At 39.1% G+C, this 13,527-nt stretch overlaps 1 protein-coding gene across 1 annotated transcript in view; it reads right to left on the bottom strand.

Annotated features, from left to right (window-relative positions):
- TRAPPC3L (trafficking protein particle complex subunit 3L) overlaps positions 1–11,059 on the bottom strand; it is a gene marked incomplete at its 5' end in the record, with an annotated part of 31,666 nt that extends 20,607 nt beyond the window's left edge. The window contains 3 exons of the mRNA XM_084890174.1: positions 4,182–4,281; positions 7,971–8,068; positions 11,018–11,059. Coding sequence (XP_084746300.1) covers positions 4,182–4,281; positions 7,971–8,068; positions 11,018–11,059 — 240 coding nt within the window. The remainder of the gene's footprint in view (positions 1–4,181; positions 4,282–7,970; positions 8,069–11,017) is intronic.
- Between the last annotated feature and the right edge of the window lie 2,468 nt (positions 11,060–13,527).

The following is a 13,527-nucleotide window of genomic DNA, read 5'->3' as shown; positions in this document are numbered from 1 at the left end:
TTCTTAGTAGATAATCACCTATATAGTTAATAATTTTTATATTAAATTTTGCTTGTTGAAATGATTGTGTGTTTCTGTCTCCTGACTGGGCCCTCACTGATTCTCCTTCAAGAAAAGCACACCTCTCTGAAAATGTGTAATCAAGTCAGATTTCAAGTCCCTGTTGAGGTGTTAAATCAGTGCTTCTGAGTACAAACCTGGACAGAGATTGCAATTCCATGGAATGGGCTGCCAACACTCTGTGACTTAGGTGTTTTTGGCTTCAAAGCATTTGCATAACCTGAATAAACTCAGCCATGGCAGTTTGGTGCATTCAGATCAGAATTTGGACAAAAGAAATATGACTAGTGTGATTTTCTGAAACCTTTCTATATAGACTTATCTCTCATCTTAAATGGAGCACTTTATGAATAAAAATGATTTCCTAGTTTAAAAACATCCCCCTGCCATTGAGATTCCTTTCTGGATTATATTACTCAATCTTGCTCTAGAGTTCGTGCTTACAACATTCGCCATTTAGATTTCCTTTTCTGCTTTAGCCATTTTCTCCCTCCCCCCCCCCTTTTTTTTTTGCCTCCTACAAACATTTCCTTTCAATTATTTCTTTGATGTTATATCACTCACACACACAAAATCATTGTTTATAGCATCTAATTAAGGCAAAGTTTCAATGGATATTCTCAAAAGGAAAATACCTCATTTTTGCTTTCCAGACTTTCCAACATGTACAACATATTGGGTTCCAGTTTTTCAATGTAAAGATCAGAATTTCAAGTTTTAAAAGTATTTTTACATTTTGAACATATTTTGTGTTGTGTTATAAAATTTCATTCTACTGTGACAAGACCAATGATGTGATGTTTATACTGGAAAATTATGAAGTCCCTCTATGCCGCTCAGCACAACCTTCCTGATGACACTGGCCTGACAGTTAGAAGCTTTCCCAGCTTTGGTGAGCAGAGTCCTTGCTGGGCCGAGCAGCTGTTAACACTGTTGGTAACTAGAAAGTGTGAATGCTTTGGAGGAGACCTGGAAAGTCACAACCAGGATGCTTGGCTGTTTATCATTACAGTTCGGTGTCCAGACTTTAGCTAGAGAGAGCAACGCCTGAAATTCAGGAGGACTTTCGCTGAGAGAGGCCTCATCTGACAGATCTGGAACCCGAGTTTCAGCCAGGCTCAGCGACTTGCTCAGCGTCACACCGAGGGGATGGTGCTGAGTGGGATGAGGACTCTTCCCTTTTCATCTCCACCCCATTGGATATGGTTACACCACTGCGCTGCATCTGATGGGGATCAGAGCTCCTTGGGTTCAAGTTACTTCTAAAAGACATTACACTAGTTCTTGTCAAGCCTAGCCTTTATGATCGCTTTGATTTTAATGATCAAGTTCATCTCCAATTAGCTTCTCCTAATAATAAAACTTCATCATAAATGTGTTTGGAAACCATGAAAAATGTTTTTATGTATCTAAGGAGGTGTTTTCTAGACCTTAAACCAGAGAAAGGTACAGTTGCATTTTCTACTTGCCCTTATAACAAACTGAAAGAGATTTGTTTCTGTTAAATTACAGTTAAACACTCTAATATTTCATTATTACAACTAAAATCAGCTAAGGTAACTCTACTGCAAATTTCAAATTTTCATTTTTATCAAAACAACGACCATAACAGGAGAAAATCATCAAAGGTATATTTCAGAGGAACAATTATATATATTTTTAAAGCACTGGAATCAGGTCAGAGAAATAAAGTGTAAGCTGGCTTTCTTAACCTATCTATGGTGATGTCATCTAAGTCTCAATTACATCATCAGTAAAATGGGGCTAATGATAGATGCTCTCTACTTCACAAAGCTTTTCTAAGGAAAAAACAGATAATAGGTGGGAATTACTTTGAACTTTTCTTCAGAAAATCTCTGTACTACTAGCTTTTTAAATATCATTTTATAATGCTTATCATTTGTTAAATGTCTTATTTAAAACTTGTTGTATTTTGAGACAATCACCACAAAAAGCAGACTTATTATGACTTATATGATAAAAATCCCAATTTAAAAATGAATACCTTTTTGTCAGTGGGTAGTTGAAATATTGGGGGGCCCACTTTGTAGAGTATATGATTATCTAACCAGTATGCTGTGCACCTGAAACTAAAAGAAAATAGTATTGAATGTGAATTATAATTGAAAAAATAAGATAAATTCCTTTTAATGTTGCAGGAAGATGGCTTTAGAATTAGCTTGCCATCCCTTTTTTATATGAAATATAAAAGGCTGACTGAAGAGTCTTTGCCATGGGATTTGTTTTTATACCACTAGATGGTGCAATTTGAGGTCTAAAGCCTGTCCAAAAAAAAATTGTCAGAAGCTTCGGGATAGAGTTACTTTCCCTTTGGAAAAGACAAAGTGAGGAAAACGAGAGAGGGGGCGTTAGTAATATATGAAGTTACATGATTGTCCGCTCTGGAGGCAGAGGAGTGTGGAGCAGAGCATGAGACCAGGAGACCTGTTCCCACGGGCAGTCTTTCACTAACTAGCTCTTAGGTGACTCACTTCACTCATCGGGATCAGGGTTTCTTCTTTCTCTGCTTCCCTCTCCTTCTCTGGACCCAGGACAGAGATCGCGAGTTCTGTGGAGGCCACGATATGCAATGCGAAGTTCTCAACAAGGACAATGCCAGTGTGCATGGTCTGAGAGGGCGGCCAAGCAAGTCACAACCGTCGGGTTCTCCTGCTGTCCCTGCTATGCTCCACAGGCAGCACTGAGCCTCCTCTGATCTTGCCCACTTCTCATAAAACCGATTCTACCATCTGACCTCCGCCGCCTCTGAGCAGAGACTAAAGGATGGATGAGACAATGCAGCCGAAGGCCAGCCCTTTTGATGAAAGCTAATTATTAGCAAAGCATCGGTGGTGAAGACCTAACTAAAACCTGACCCTTCTCCTGAATCGGGTGACATCATTCCCACATGTGAAAGAATAGTTTGCTGGAGAAGTGAGAATTATTAAGGGGGAGGAAACCGGGCCTTTGAAGGAAAGTGCAAAGACAAGGAGCCAACGCCTCTGCACAAGAGAAGAGTAAGGATGGCAGAATAAGCTTTCGTTGATAAGGAAGCTTGCAATAAGAGTGGAAGTTTTTTAACCTATTTTGAGTTGATTTTTGTATAAACTCTAGAATGGGGGTCCAACTCCATTCTTCAGTGTGTGGACATCCAGCTTTCCCAGAACCATTTGTAAAAGAGATCATCCTTTCCCCCTTGCTATATCCAATGGTGAAAAATTGCAAACTTCACTCCTACTTCACACAGTATTGGGAGTCCTAAGCAAATCAAGTAGGTAAGACAAAAGAAATAAAAGGCATCCACATTGGAAAGAAATATGAAAAATTATCTTTTTGCAGATGATATGGTCTTATATGTAGAAAATCCTAACGACCACACACACACACACACACACACACACACACAGAAACTACTAAAACTAATAAATGATTTCAGAAAAGTTGTGAAAATGTGGAGGCAGCATTCATATCTAGGCAGGACTCATTTATTCATATTTAGGCAGGACCGCATAAATATCTCTTACCCATGCATACTTTCTAGATCTCACAAATGAACAAGGCAAGGAATTCTGGCTAAGGATGCATTTCCCACTCTCATCTTATATCAGAAACGTGATCTAGTCCCAGAAGATTCCAAGCTGCCCCTCAGGGCTGTGAAAGTTCTCAGAGCACATACATTTATAGGAAGCTTTCTTTTTCTCTTGGGAAAACATGTGTCCTGGAATGAAATGGCTTACAGTGTTCTCTGACACAGGCAAAGACTACCTCCTTCCACTGCTGAAAATGATTCCATAAAGAAACTGGTTCTGGGCCTGTGTGCTATGAGGCTGCCTTATTACACTCCCCTTCTGTTTACCTTCTCAAAACATTTTCCCCAGTGTGGGACACATACCATTTGGCCAGAAAAAATCGATAGATGCTTAAATGCCTGGAAGCATTTATCTGTGTTCACAATAGCTTTATCTTAGTGCTGAAATAAAATGCTTTTTGATCGGAATCCTCTCTCTTCGCACCTAATAATGGATAAAGATGGAACCTCTTCAATCAGAGCAGAAAACCACCACACTCAGGACACATCAAAGGGTTTCAAAACATATTGACAGAGCTTAAAATGCTCTTACCTGGGCAATTATGTCGGTAATTTCTGAATAACTGTGGCATCGTCCCACACAAGATCGAGCCAAAAAGTCTTCCACCAGCCGCGTTCCAATGCCGTATCCCCTGTGGATGAAGGAAAGACTGTGGTCTGGAAATAATATTTGAGTACTTAGTGCTAAGTTTGTCAGTGTTTAAGAATGGATTCATCTAGTGAGTACTTGCCAACTGGATTACAAACTAAACCTAATGTGACAAGGCAAATGGCTATTTAACAATGGGCTTCTCATTTGTCCCACAGGCCACAGAAAGAGAGGGCAACAAGGCCCTGGCCGGGTAGCTCAATTGGGTAGAGAATTGTCCTGATACACCTAGGTTGCAAGTTCCATCTCCAGTCAGGGCATGTACAAGAATCAACCAATAAATGCATAAATAAGTGGAACAACAAATCTATTCTGTCTTTCTCTCCCTCCCTTCCTCCCTCCCTCTTTCTGTGTGTCTCTCTCTCCTCTCTCCTCTCTCTGAAGAAAGGAAGAAAGAATAAAAGAGAAAAAGAGAGAGGGAGAGAGAGAGGAAGGAAGGAAGGAAGGAAGGAAGGAAGGAAGGAAGGAAGGAAGGAAAGAAGGAAGGAAGGAAGGAGCAACACATCCAGGGAATATTAACTAATCTACCAGCAAAGAAATTGGAGGAGTCAGGGATGGCCCAAACTTGGCTTTGCCCACTAAAGGTAAGTAAATAGGTTGGTTGGTGTTTGCGGCCTAATGTTTCTCATTAGCAACTAACTTTCTCCTCATTAGCTGTTGAGAATAAGGGCCAGCTAACTTGTCTGCTGCAGACATGGTACCCAGATGCTCACTCTCCTCTTAGCGGAGTTATTGTGGTAGGATGGCAGGCATGCCCGGGGTGGGCTGTAGAAGGAGGGGATGAAAAGGACAGAGAAATCAATTTCTGTTGCTTAGTGTAGATGTCAACAGAACTGAGTTTTCATGAAGAGAAACAAGAGCCACATTCAGAAAATTCACTTTTTATTTCAGGGAAACTGGACCTGTGGGACTTGGGAAAAAGTATTTGTCTTAGCTCTACCTCACCACAAACAGTGTGAGCAGTACTTGCAGTACAATTGTGAAAGCATTTTATTGAGATGTGATCTGAGTATGTGGCTACGATGGCTAGCAGACACCTTCCGCAAGATCAGCCCAGGAACTTCCAATGTAGTTGAGGAAATATGACCTTCCTGGTGGAAATAAAGAAGAACAAGACTTCCTTTGCCAAACCACTGATACAAAACCGGGCTTTTCATTTCACAGCGACCTGTGCATAAACCAGCACAGAAACTATTTGAATGGAGCCACAGAACACCCAGCAGGATAAAGACACCGAAGTTTGTAGAGGCAATAATTGCTCCAGAGGGTGTAAGAAAGAGAGAGGCAGATTTGATGTGAGAGTGCCCATGAATTCACCAAATCTCGCGACATTCTATTAATTTTTCTGAGTGGATGGCAATATTAAATTTAGCTTACTTGCCTTTCAAGAAAAATGTTTTGTGGTTCTAGTCAGGAAGTTCTCACAGAGTAGACTTTTTAAAAACAGAATGTATACTCTACGGAAATAGTTGTACCAAGATTTAAAAAATGTTTTCGGTGCTTCTAATTTTTATGCATACACACAGGCGTGGCCACTGGGAATAGTGATGGGAAGCAATAACGTGATGGTCAGTGCCATTTCTATACATATATATAGTGCTTTGGTCAAAGGCTATGCTTCTGCAAAGTAGATGTTTTGTTTACTTATATATCAAATTAAAAATGTAAGACGCAGAAGCTATTAAAGATGTCCAAATGTGAATTTCTGTTTTTCTGAAAGCAAGTCCTTTTGGCAGCCTCTCAAAACATATTCTTTAACTAATGTTTCATTCATATTTGTTAAAAAAGTGCACTCAAGTAGTAGCTAACCAGAGATTTTTTATTTTTATTTTTTTGTCAAATAAGTGAGTTTCTGTATTTTCTACCTAAGTTGCCTACAACAATGCAAATCTAACATAAGCTAAATAAAATGGTATAACTTCTGGGCATGCTATACGGCCTATTTCAGTGGGACTATAAAATAGCTTACGCGGCTCCCACTCTTACTAACAGTTTAGCCGAGGAAGTACTCCTAACTAATGAAGAAGAAAAGAAAAAAAGAAGTGCATGGATCAAAATAAATAAAGGACAATGAAAAGGGACTTCCTAATAGAAAAAAATAATAAGCACATAAAAAAGGGAGAAAAGCCAAGGTTTTGAGAGAGAAAAAAATCTTCAATATTTATTTTATGGGTTTTTCCCCCCCTGTATTCCAACTGAAAATACAGTGAACCCTTTTTAAAAGCTCTAAAGTGTTCAACTCAACTAGCTAAATGTCCCATTCAACATGTCTAAAAATCTTCTCCAGATTTTTCTGTCGTTGTCCTGTTAGAGCCCTTTTCAGAATCTGTAATTAAGAAGCTTAAAAATGTTGATAGATACTTTATTATTTTTATTTACCAACTTCAGAAAGAGAAAAGAAGGGAGAGAGAGAGAGAAACACTGATTTGCTATTTCACTTATTTATGCGTTCATGTGTTGTTTCTTGCATGTGCCCTGAAACCTTGGCCTATGAGGACAACACTCCAACTGAGTTACCCTGCTATGGCCGGCCGATATTTTATTATTGAGCAATAACATAATGTTCACATGATTATTCTGAGAAATTTAAAGGCTGAATTTATGCAAAAGGAATCTCCATTAATAAAGACAAGAATAATGAGCTTTATTTAAAATGGAAGAAGTGGGCTCCACTAATATATATACTAAAGGCTCAGTGCACCACATTCATGCACTGGTAGTGGGGTCCCTCAGCCTGGCCTGGACCCTCTTGTAGTCCAGGACCCCTCGGGGGATGTCCACCTGCCAGCTTAGGCAGACATCCCGAGGAGTCCTTAGCACTGCTGCGGAGGCGGGAGAGGCTCTTGCCACCACTGCTGTGCTCACCAGCCATGAGCCCAGCTTTTGGCTGAGCAGTGCTCCTCCTGTGGGAGTGCACTGACCACCAGAGGACAGCTCCTGCGTTGAGCATCTGCCCCCTACTGGTCTGTGCACATCGTAGCAAACGGTTGTTCTGCTGTTTGGTCAATTTGCATATTAGGGTTTTATTATAGGACATGTATATGTATTTTTTGTTTTTTAATTCTCACCTGAGGATATTTTCCCCGTTGATTTTTCAGAGTGGAAGGGAAAGGGGAGGGGAGAAAGAGGAGAGAGAAAAAGAGAAAGAGAGAGAGAGAGAGAAACATGCGACCCAACTGAGGATCAAACTTGTACCCTTGTGGTGTACCCCACAATGCTACAACCAATGGAGCCATCTGCAAAGGTCCAATAGAGGCTTTTTTGCATATCTTTCCACAGGTGGTCTATGCTTATGTAAGCACGTATATATAGTAGGAGTTATGTTAGAACAAAAGCTTTCTGAAAAAAATCAAATTTGATGATCCATCATGTTAAAAGAAAAAAGTGTTTACCACTTCCTTTGCTTATAAATGACTAGCAAAGAAATGATTTCCAACTAAAAAGAAAACAATCCCATGCCTGATCTACATGGGGACGAAAGTCCCTTCCCATTACTTATACTTTATGACAACCCAAATGGCAGCTGGTAGAAATGATGTCTAGCCTTAAGATGTTATTTATTGACATAGAAGATGAGCCAGTGGAACGGAGCAAGAGAAGTCAGGGTGACGAACATGCAGAGGATGCTAAGAAACAATGCACATTCCACAAGAATGAAAGGCGTCTACTTACATTTTATCTAAATATGCATTCACATCTTCATCTTTTTCATAATCCTTGCACAGTTGGGAAACCAGAGCTCCATAGGTTAGGACAAAGAGATCTTTGTTCTGGAGAAAAATGGGTAGTTTCACGATATAGGCAGTTACAAATAACATATTGCTCTAGCTTTTAGTTGGATTTCCAGATAATCTGTTCACTTTTCCACCCCTTTGTTCTACCCATATTGGCATACATTGCTTGGGGCAGCAGGGAGAGGGGGAGTTATGAAATAAAATTGATTTCTTAACATAAGAAATCTTTCCCTGCATTTGTTTGTATTGTATAACTTGCAATATTCTTTTCATGGAGAAAGTTTCTGAAGTACTAATTGCTGGTATAAATTCTTGTCGTTTTCGAATGGCCTTTGGTAGGTGTTGTCCATGTTTCCGGTTGGAGGAATAACTGGGTGAGACTTCTCCTGAGTCTGCAGACTCCCTAATGGGTTCCAGGCCTGCCAGGAAGACCAGCAGGATGAATCCAACTGAAGCAGGAAATTTATGGCTTTGTTCTTTATACTTAGAAGAAGAAGGAAAAAAAGAGAACTTGTACTTTTCTTATAGACCTCCAAAATAGGCCTTATATTCAGGGTGAATTAAAAATTAAAACTGAAACTGCAGATAACTTAGGTTTGGCTTCACATAGATAGGTTGAAAATGCGGGAAACAACATAAAGCACCATCAATCCAATTTAGAAAGTCTCTGTGCTGGGTCTACCATGAATACGATCTAAGAATGGAAAGGGGATATTAGAGATAATTTATCCCAATGCTCTCAGTCCTACAGAGGAGGGAATGGGGCCTCAGGAGGAATGAGTGATTTGCCCAACTAGCCAGCAACTGGCAGAGCCAGGATGAAGCTGAGACTGCAGGTCCCCCCTCCACACACAGCAACTACCGCTGAGGTGCAGCAAAGAAGGCATGTTTGGAGTAGAGGTGGGTGGGAGGTAGAGGTGCTCGGGATTGCTGTTGAAAATAATCTTATCTTGTGCATAATTATGTATTTTCATGAAAGGTCAAATGTGAATTCCAGGTTAGAAGAGATGTCTTTGCCTCTAGGCCAGGTGTCTGGGATGGAGAGCCTAACCTGCAGGAGGAAATCTGGCCTGATAATACGTATTTAATTTCTTCTTTTAATCATGGACAGGAATGTCTCAACAAACCAGTAAAATTGTTTATTCAACAAAGGGGATTCTATAAAATATTACATAATTTTGGTCCAAATACTTCCAAAATTGGTCCAATACCACCAGTGTCTACTACCTTACGTACTGGTTTGTATCATGACAATGTTTTTAGTCAAGTAGAATATTTATTATCACTAAATAATTTTAAGTGGATAGAATCTAAATACTATACAGCACATATGGACATAGTTTATGTTGAAAATATAAATAAAAATATCATAAATATATGTAGAAATATATTATATACATTAAGGACACTAATATATATAATTTGGGTATAAGAAAATAATAAATACATTAATATTTCTACCAGGAAAGAAAAGATGTAAAGCAAGAGATCTGAACAAAAATATTGTTAAACAAGTCATGGAAGGGTCATCATGTACTCATTCTGAATTTTGTTCCTATTTAAAATTTTCAAGAACCTAATCATATGTCACAAGAAATGCTTATATTAATACATTTCTGCTTAGTATATAAGAAACCACAGCAGAAAGTAAATTACTGCTATGTGCCAATATTAAATCATAAAAATATGCAAAGGGGAAGGGGAAGGAAGTGTGAAGACATAGTCATTATCACTAGCAAAAATAAAAAAATAAAGATTGAAAAGGATATAAAAGTATTACCCTTACCTACATACTATATCCTCAGCAGTGTGTCCATTTATAAAGGCCAAACTGAAATAATGACATTTTCTTTTTCTTTTCTCTCTGCCAATCTCTCATCATGGTGGGTGAGTAAAAACTATATTTTACTTCCAGCTGTGTTTTAAGTTCAATAAAAGCCAGTTTTCTCCATTCTGCTTCATGGGCAAAGGCTGAATCTTGAACTACATATCCAGTTGAGTCTCAAATCCATACAATTTATCACAAAGAATGTCAATATAACTTCATCAATTTTAAAAATAATCGTTTTTCATATTTGAAAAATATAATACCATTAACTATTTCAGGAGGTTTTGGAGATATCAGGATAAATATGAATTTTTATCAAATGATGTAAGTACAATATGATGATGTACAATGTTTTTTAGCAATCGAGATCCCCAATAAAAATAAATCAAGATCCTGGAATGACAGAGGGGGCATCTGTAGACATTTCAAACTGGGCTGTTCCTGGATTAGTCACACAATTTTAAGTACCCATGGATGAAATTACTTAATTTTAAGCAATGCCCATCAGTCTCTTGAAAGAAATAACAAAGCTTTAAACTTAATGATGAGCTTTCACATATATAACTTGTGAATGCCTAAAACTATAAGAGAGGATTAAAGAAAAATAACTAAATCTAATCTGCAAATAACTGAGTTTTAAAAATAAGTCTCAACTGGGAATATGTAGACAAGATAATAATACATACCAAATTACAACAATAATCCCTTGCATCTAACTAGGAAATCTATGTTTAAAAGCAATCTTTTAATCCTGAATGTTTTGATCCTCTAGTTCTATTTAATTTAATGTATAATAAACTGTTTTCTATGCATTTCATTTCCTATCTCCTGAAGTACAAAATACAGCAAATGACAAGTATGAAATACAAAATAAATTTTTTTTTGCTTAATCTTTTTACATTTTCTGTCAGAGACAAGAAAAATCTGACACTTTTATAGATCTCACCGGTCAGAAAAGAAGACCCTGGTATGTAAGAGATTGTCATAACTATTCCCAGAGGTGTCATTTATAATTCCTTCCACTAAACACTCCCTTACTCCACTGAAAAACTCTACTTATAGCATCGCCTTCAAAACAAATCAGAAGTCACTTAAAACATTTATTCTCTGAACTAGAATGAAATATCTTTGAGAACATGTTTATAAAAAGATCTTACTATTTTGTGGTATTCTGGTTTTCTGGGTGCAGGGCGAGACATAGTGCTTGATGGATGAAGAAGGGGATCTTCGGTTTCCTTCCTTTGGCTGTGTTTTGTGTTCTCAAGTCCCCCCTTGCTCTGAGTCACAAGTGCTACTTGCGCCTCCACTGCTTTTGCTCCTTGCTGAGCTGAAGAGGCAGTCATAAACAGGCCTGTGCTCTAGCCGCCTACTTTCCCAGCCATCAAGTAAGCACGGCTCCACTTGTGAGGGTGAGTTGTAATCTAGAGGCATGAAAGCTGAGAGTAGGAAGTCAGACCAGAAGCACCATCTACTGAAAATTCTTCAGCCCAAGGGAGAAGGAGAGTGGTGTTTTGCTCTCCTGCCAAGGCATTGTTTTAAAATCACAAACAGAAACCCTCACAATCCAAGATAGATCTAAATGTTAGCATTATTCAGTCTTTGTATTGATTGTTGTATGAACTCAAGACAGGATCAGCAATCTATAGGCACTAAATCTTGGGTTCAGACCTAACCAACTCTAATGGGCTATTACATGATCCCCCAAATAATGGGTATCATAGACCCCATCTTGTGTGATTAGAAAATATAAATACACCTGGTAACTTCTTACCCATAAAAAGTTGCTGAAGGAGAGACAGAATTTTGGGTGCTGATATTTCCTTATAAAACTGTTGCTCAAAATGGGTGTTCTACACTTTAATAATGTATGATGATCCTGGCAGAGAAAGCAAGCCCTTAGCTTCCTTTCGATAGTCCCTGAGATGTTGGCTATTGAAAGCTCTCTTTATTTATGCACAAGTATAGTTAAAGTTGAAACCAGAATCCCTCTCATCTTGGCAACTGCAGGGTGTGGAGGATCAAAACGTTTCCAGAAATAAAAGCATACGACTCAATTTAAGAAAGTAGCCTCTTACTTCATACAGCGCGAGTCAATTAGCCCTATGTGTTCTGGAAAGTTCTTGCTATAAAGTGACAGACTGCTGACGACTTTGAAGACGAGCATGGCATAGTTGAAAGAGCCTAGGAAGGTTTGGGAGGCTCAGGCTAAGCTGCAGTCCTACCACTTCCTGGCTCTGTGACTTGGGCAAGCCATTTTATTGCTCTCTGGCTGTTTCCACATTCGCAGAATGGCAATAATAATGCCCACCTCACAGAATAATTGTGAGTATCAAAGAGATAATGTGCACTATAAAGCACATTACAATGCACTATATAAACAATAATTACTCAGGATTATTCTTGAAGTGGAATATATTGAATGGGATTCTACAATATTTGAAGTATTTCCATGAATGCCTTTGTTCTATGACCCCATTCTCAGGAAAATCCGTTTTGATGGGTCATAGTGTGGGGGTGCTTTTCAGTAGCAGTTGAATAGCACCTTTTTATATAGAAACTTTATCTTTACAACGTGGTTTTTATGTTCTTTATCTCATTTTCATTCAACTTACAGTCTGAGAAGTAGTCAGCATGGTAATCAATACCATGTTATAGGATAGGCATCTAAGTCAGAGAGGGTAGAACATTTTTTCCATGTTAGTTCAGTAGTAGGCAACAAAAATTAGGCTAAATTTGGTGATTCCAAATTTAAAAAACTTTTTTTTAATTTATTTTATTTTATTTTTTACTGCGCACACTGTAACTACGTTACAAAACTATTTTAGGGGTAGATTGACAAAAGCTACCAAGGAATGGTGACAGCACACTGATGGGCCCAGTATGGGGCAATTCTGGCTTCTGCATGAGAGATCCCCGCAAAAAGCATACACAAGTCCTGTGTACTTGGTGAGAGGGGAGAGATTGTATGGGAATCAATTTTACAAAACTCTAAAGGTGTGGTATGGTGACCACAGGGCCACCATGAGAATGGACATCATGATGAAGTTCTGCTCTTCTGCCTGACGGTGGGTCTCACTTCTCCCCGGCCCTGTAGCTGGACCGCCGGGCTTCAGGGAGGTCCTGCCAGGGCTACTGGACAAAAGCACAGGCTGCACACGCTCAGTGGGAGGCATGGCCTCCAGGACAGGGGTTTGCTGGTCTCCAGACTGTGGAATGCAGTTGCCGTAACAGGTGCAAATGATACCAGGTGTCGGGCTGGTGGGGTCAGACCTTACCGGGGTTCAGCACCTTTGGTACTCGGGTTTATTTAAAAAGGAGTAGACTGGGGCACACAAGGCTCACTTGGATCTTCATTTAAACAGAAGAACGCGGGGAGGTTAATTCAAACATGTACATGATCTATAATGACTGTGCTGGCAGCAAACTAGAAACAAGAGTCATTTCAAAGTAACGCATAAGTTTCTCCTCTTTTAAAAAAAAAATATTTTTTTTTATTGATTTTTCACAGAGAGGAAGAGAGAGGGATAGAGAGAAACATCGATGACAACCAAGGCACATGCCCCCGACTGGAATCGAACCTGGGACGCTCTATCCACTGAGCCAAACCAGTCCCAGCAGTTTCTCCTCTTTTATTCAGAGTTCTCTCAGTGTCCTAGGCCTGGATTTG

This window comes from Pipistrellus hanaki (assembly GCF_964339955.1).
Source record: "Pipistrellus hanaki genome assembly, chromosome: 7".
NCBI classification, from domain to species: Eukaryota; Metazoa; Chordata; class Mammalia; order Chiroptera; family Vespertilionidae; genus Pipistrellus; species Pipistrellus hanaki.
The sequence above is the reverse complement of the archived record's forward strand: the minus strand, read 5'-3'. Positions and strand labels throughout refer to the sequence as shown.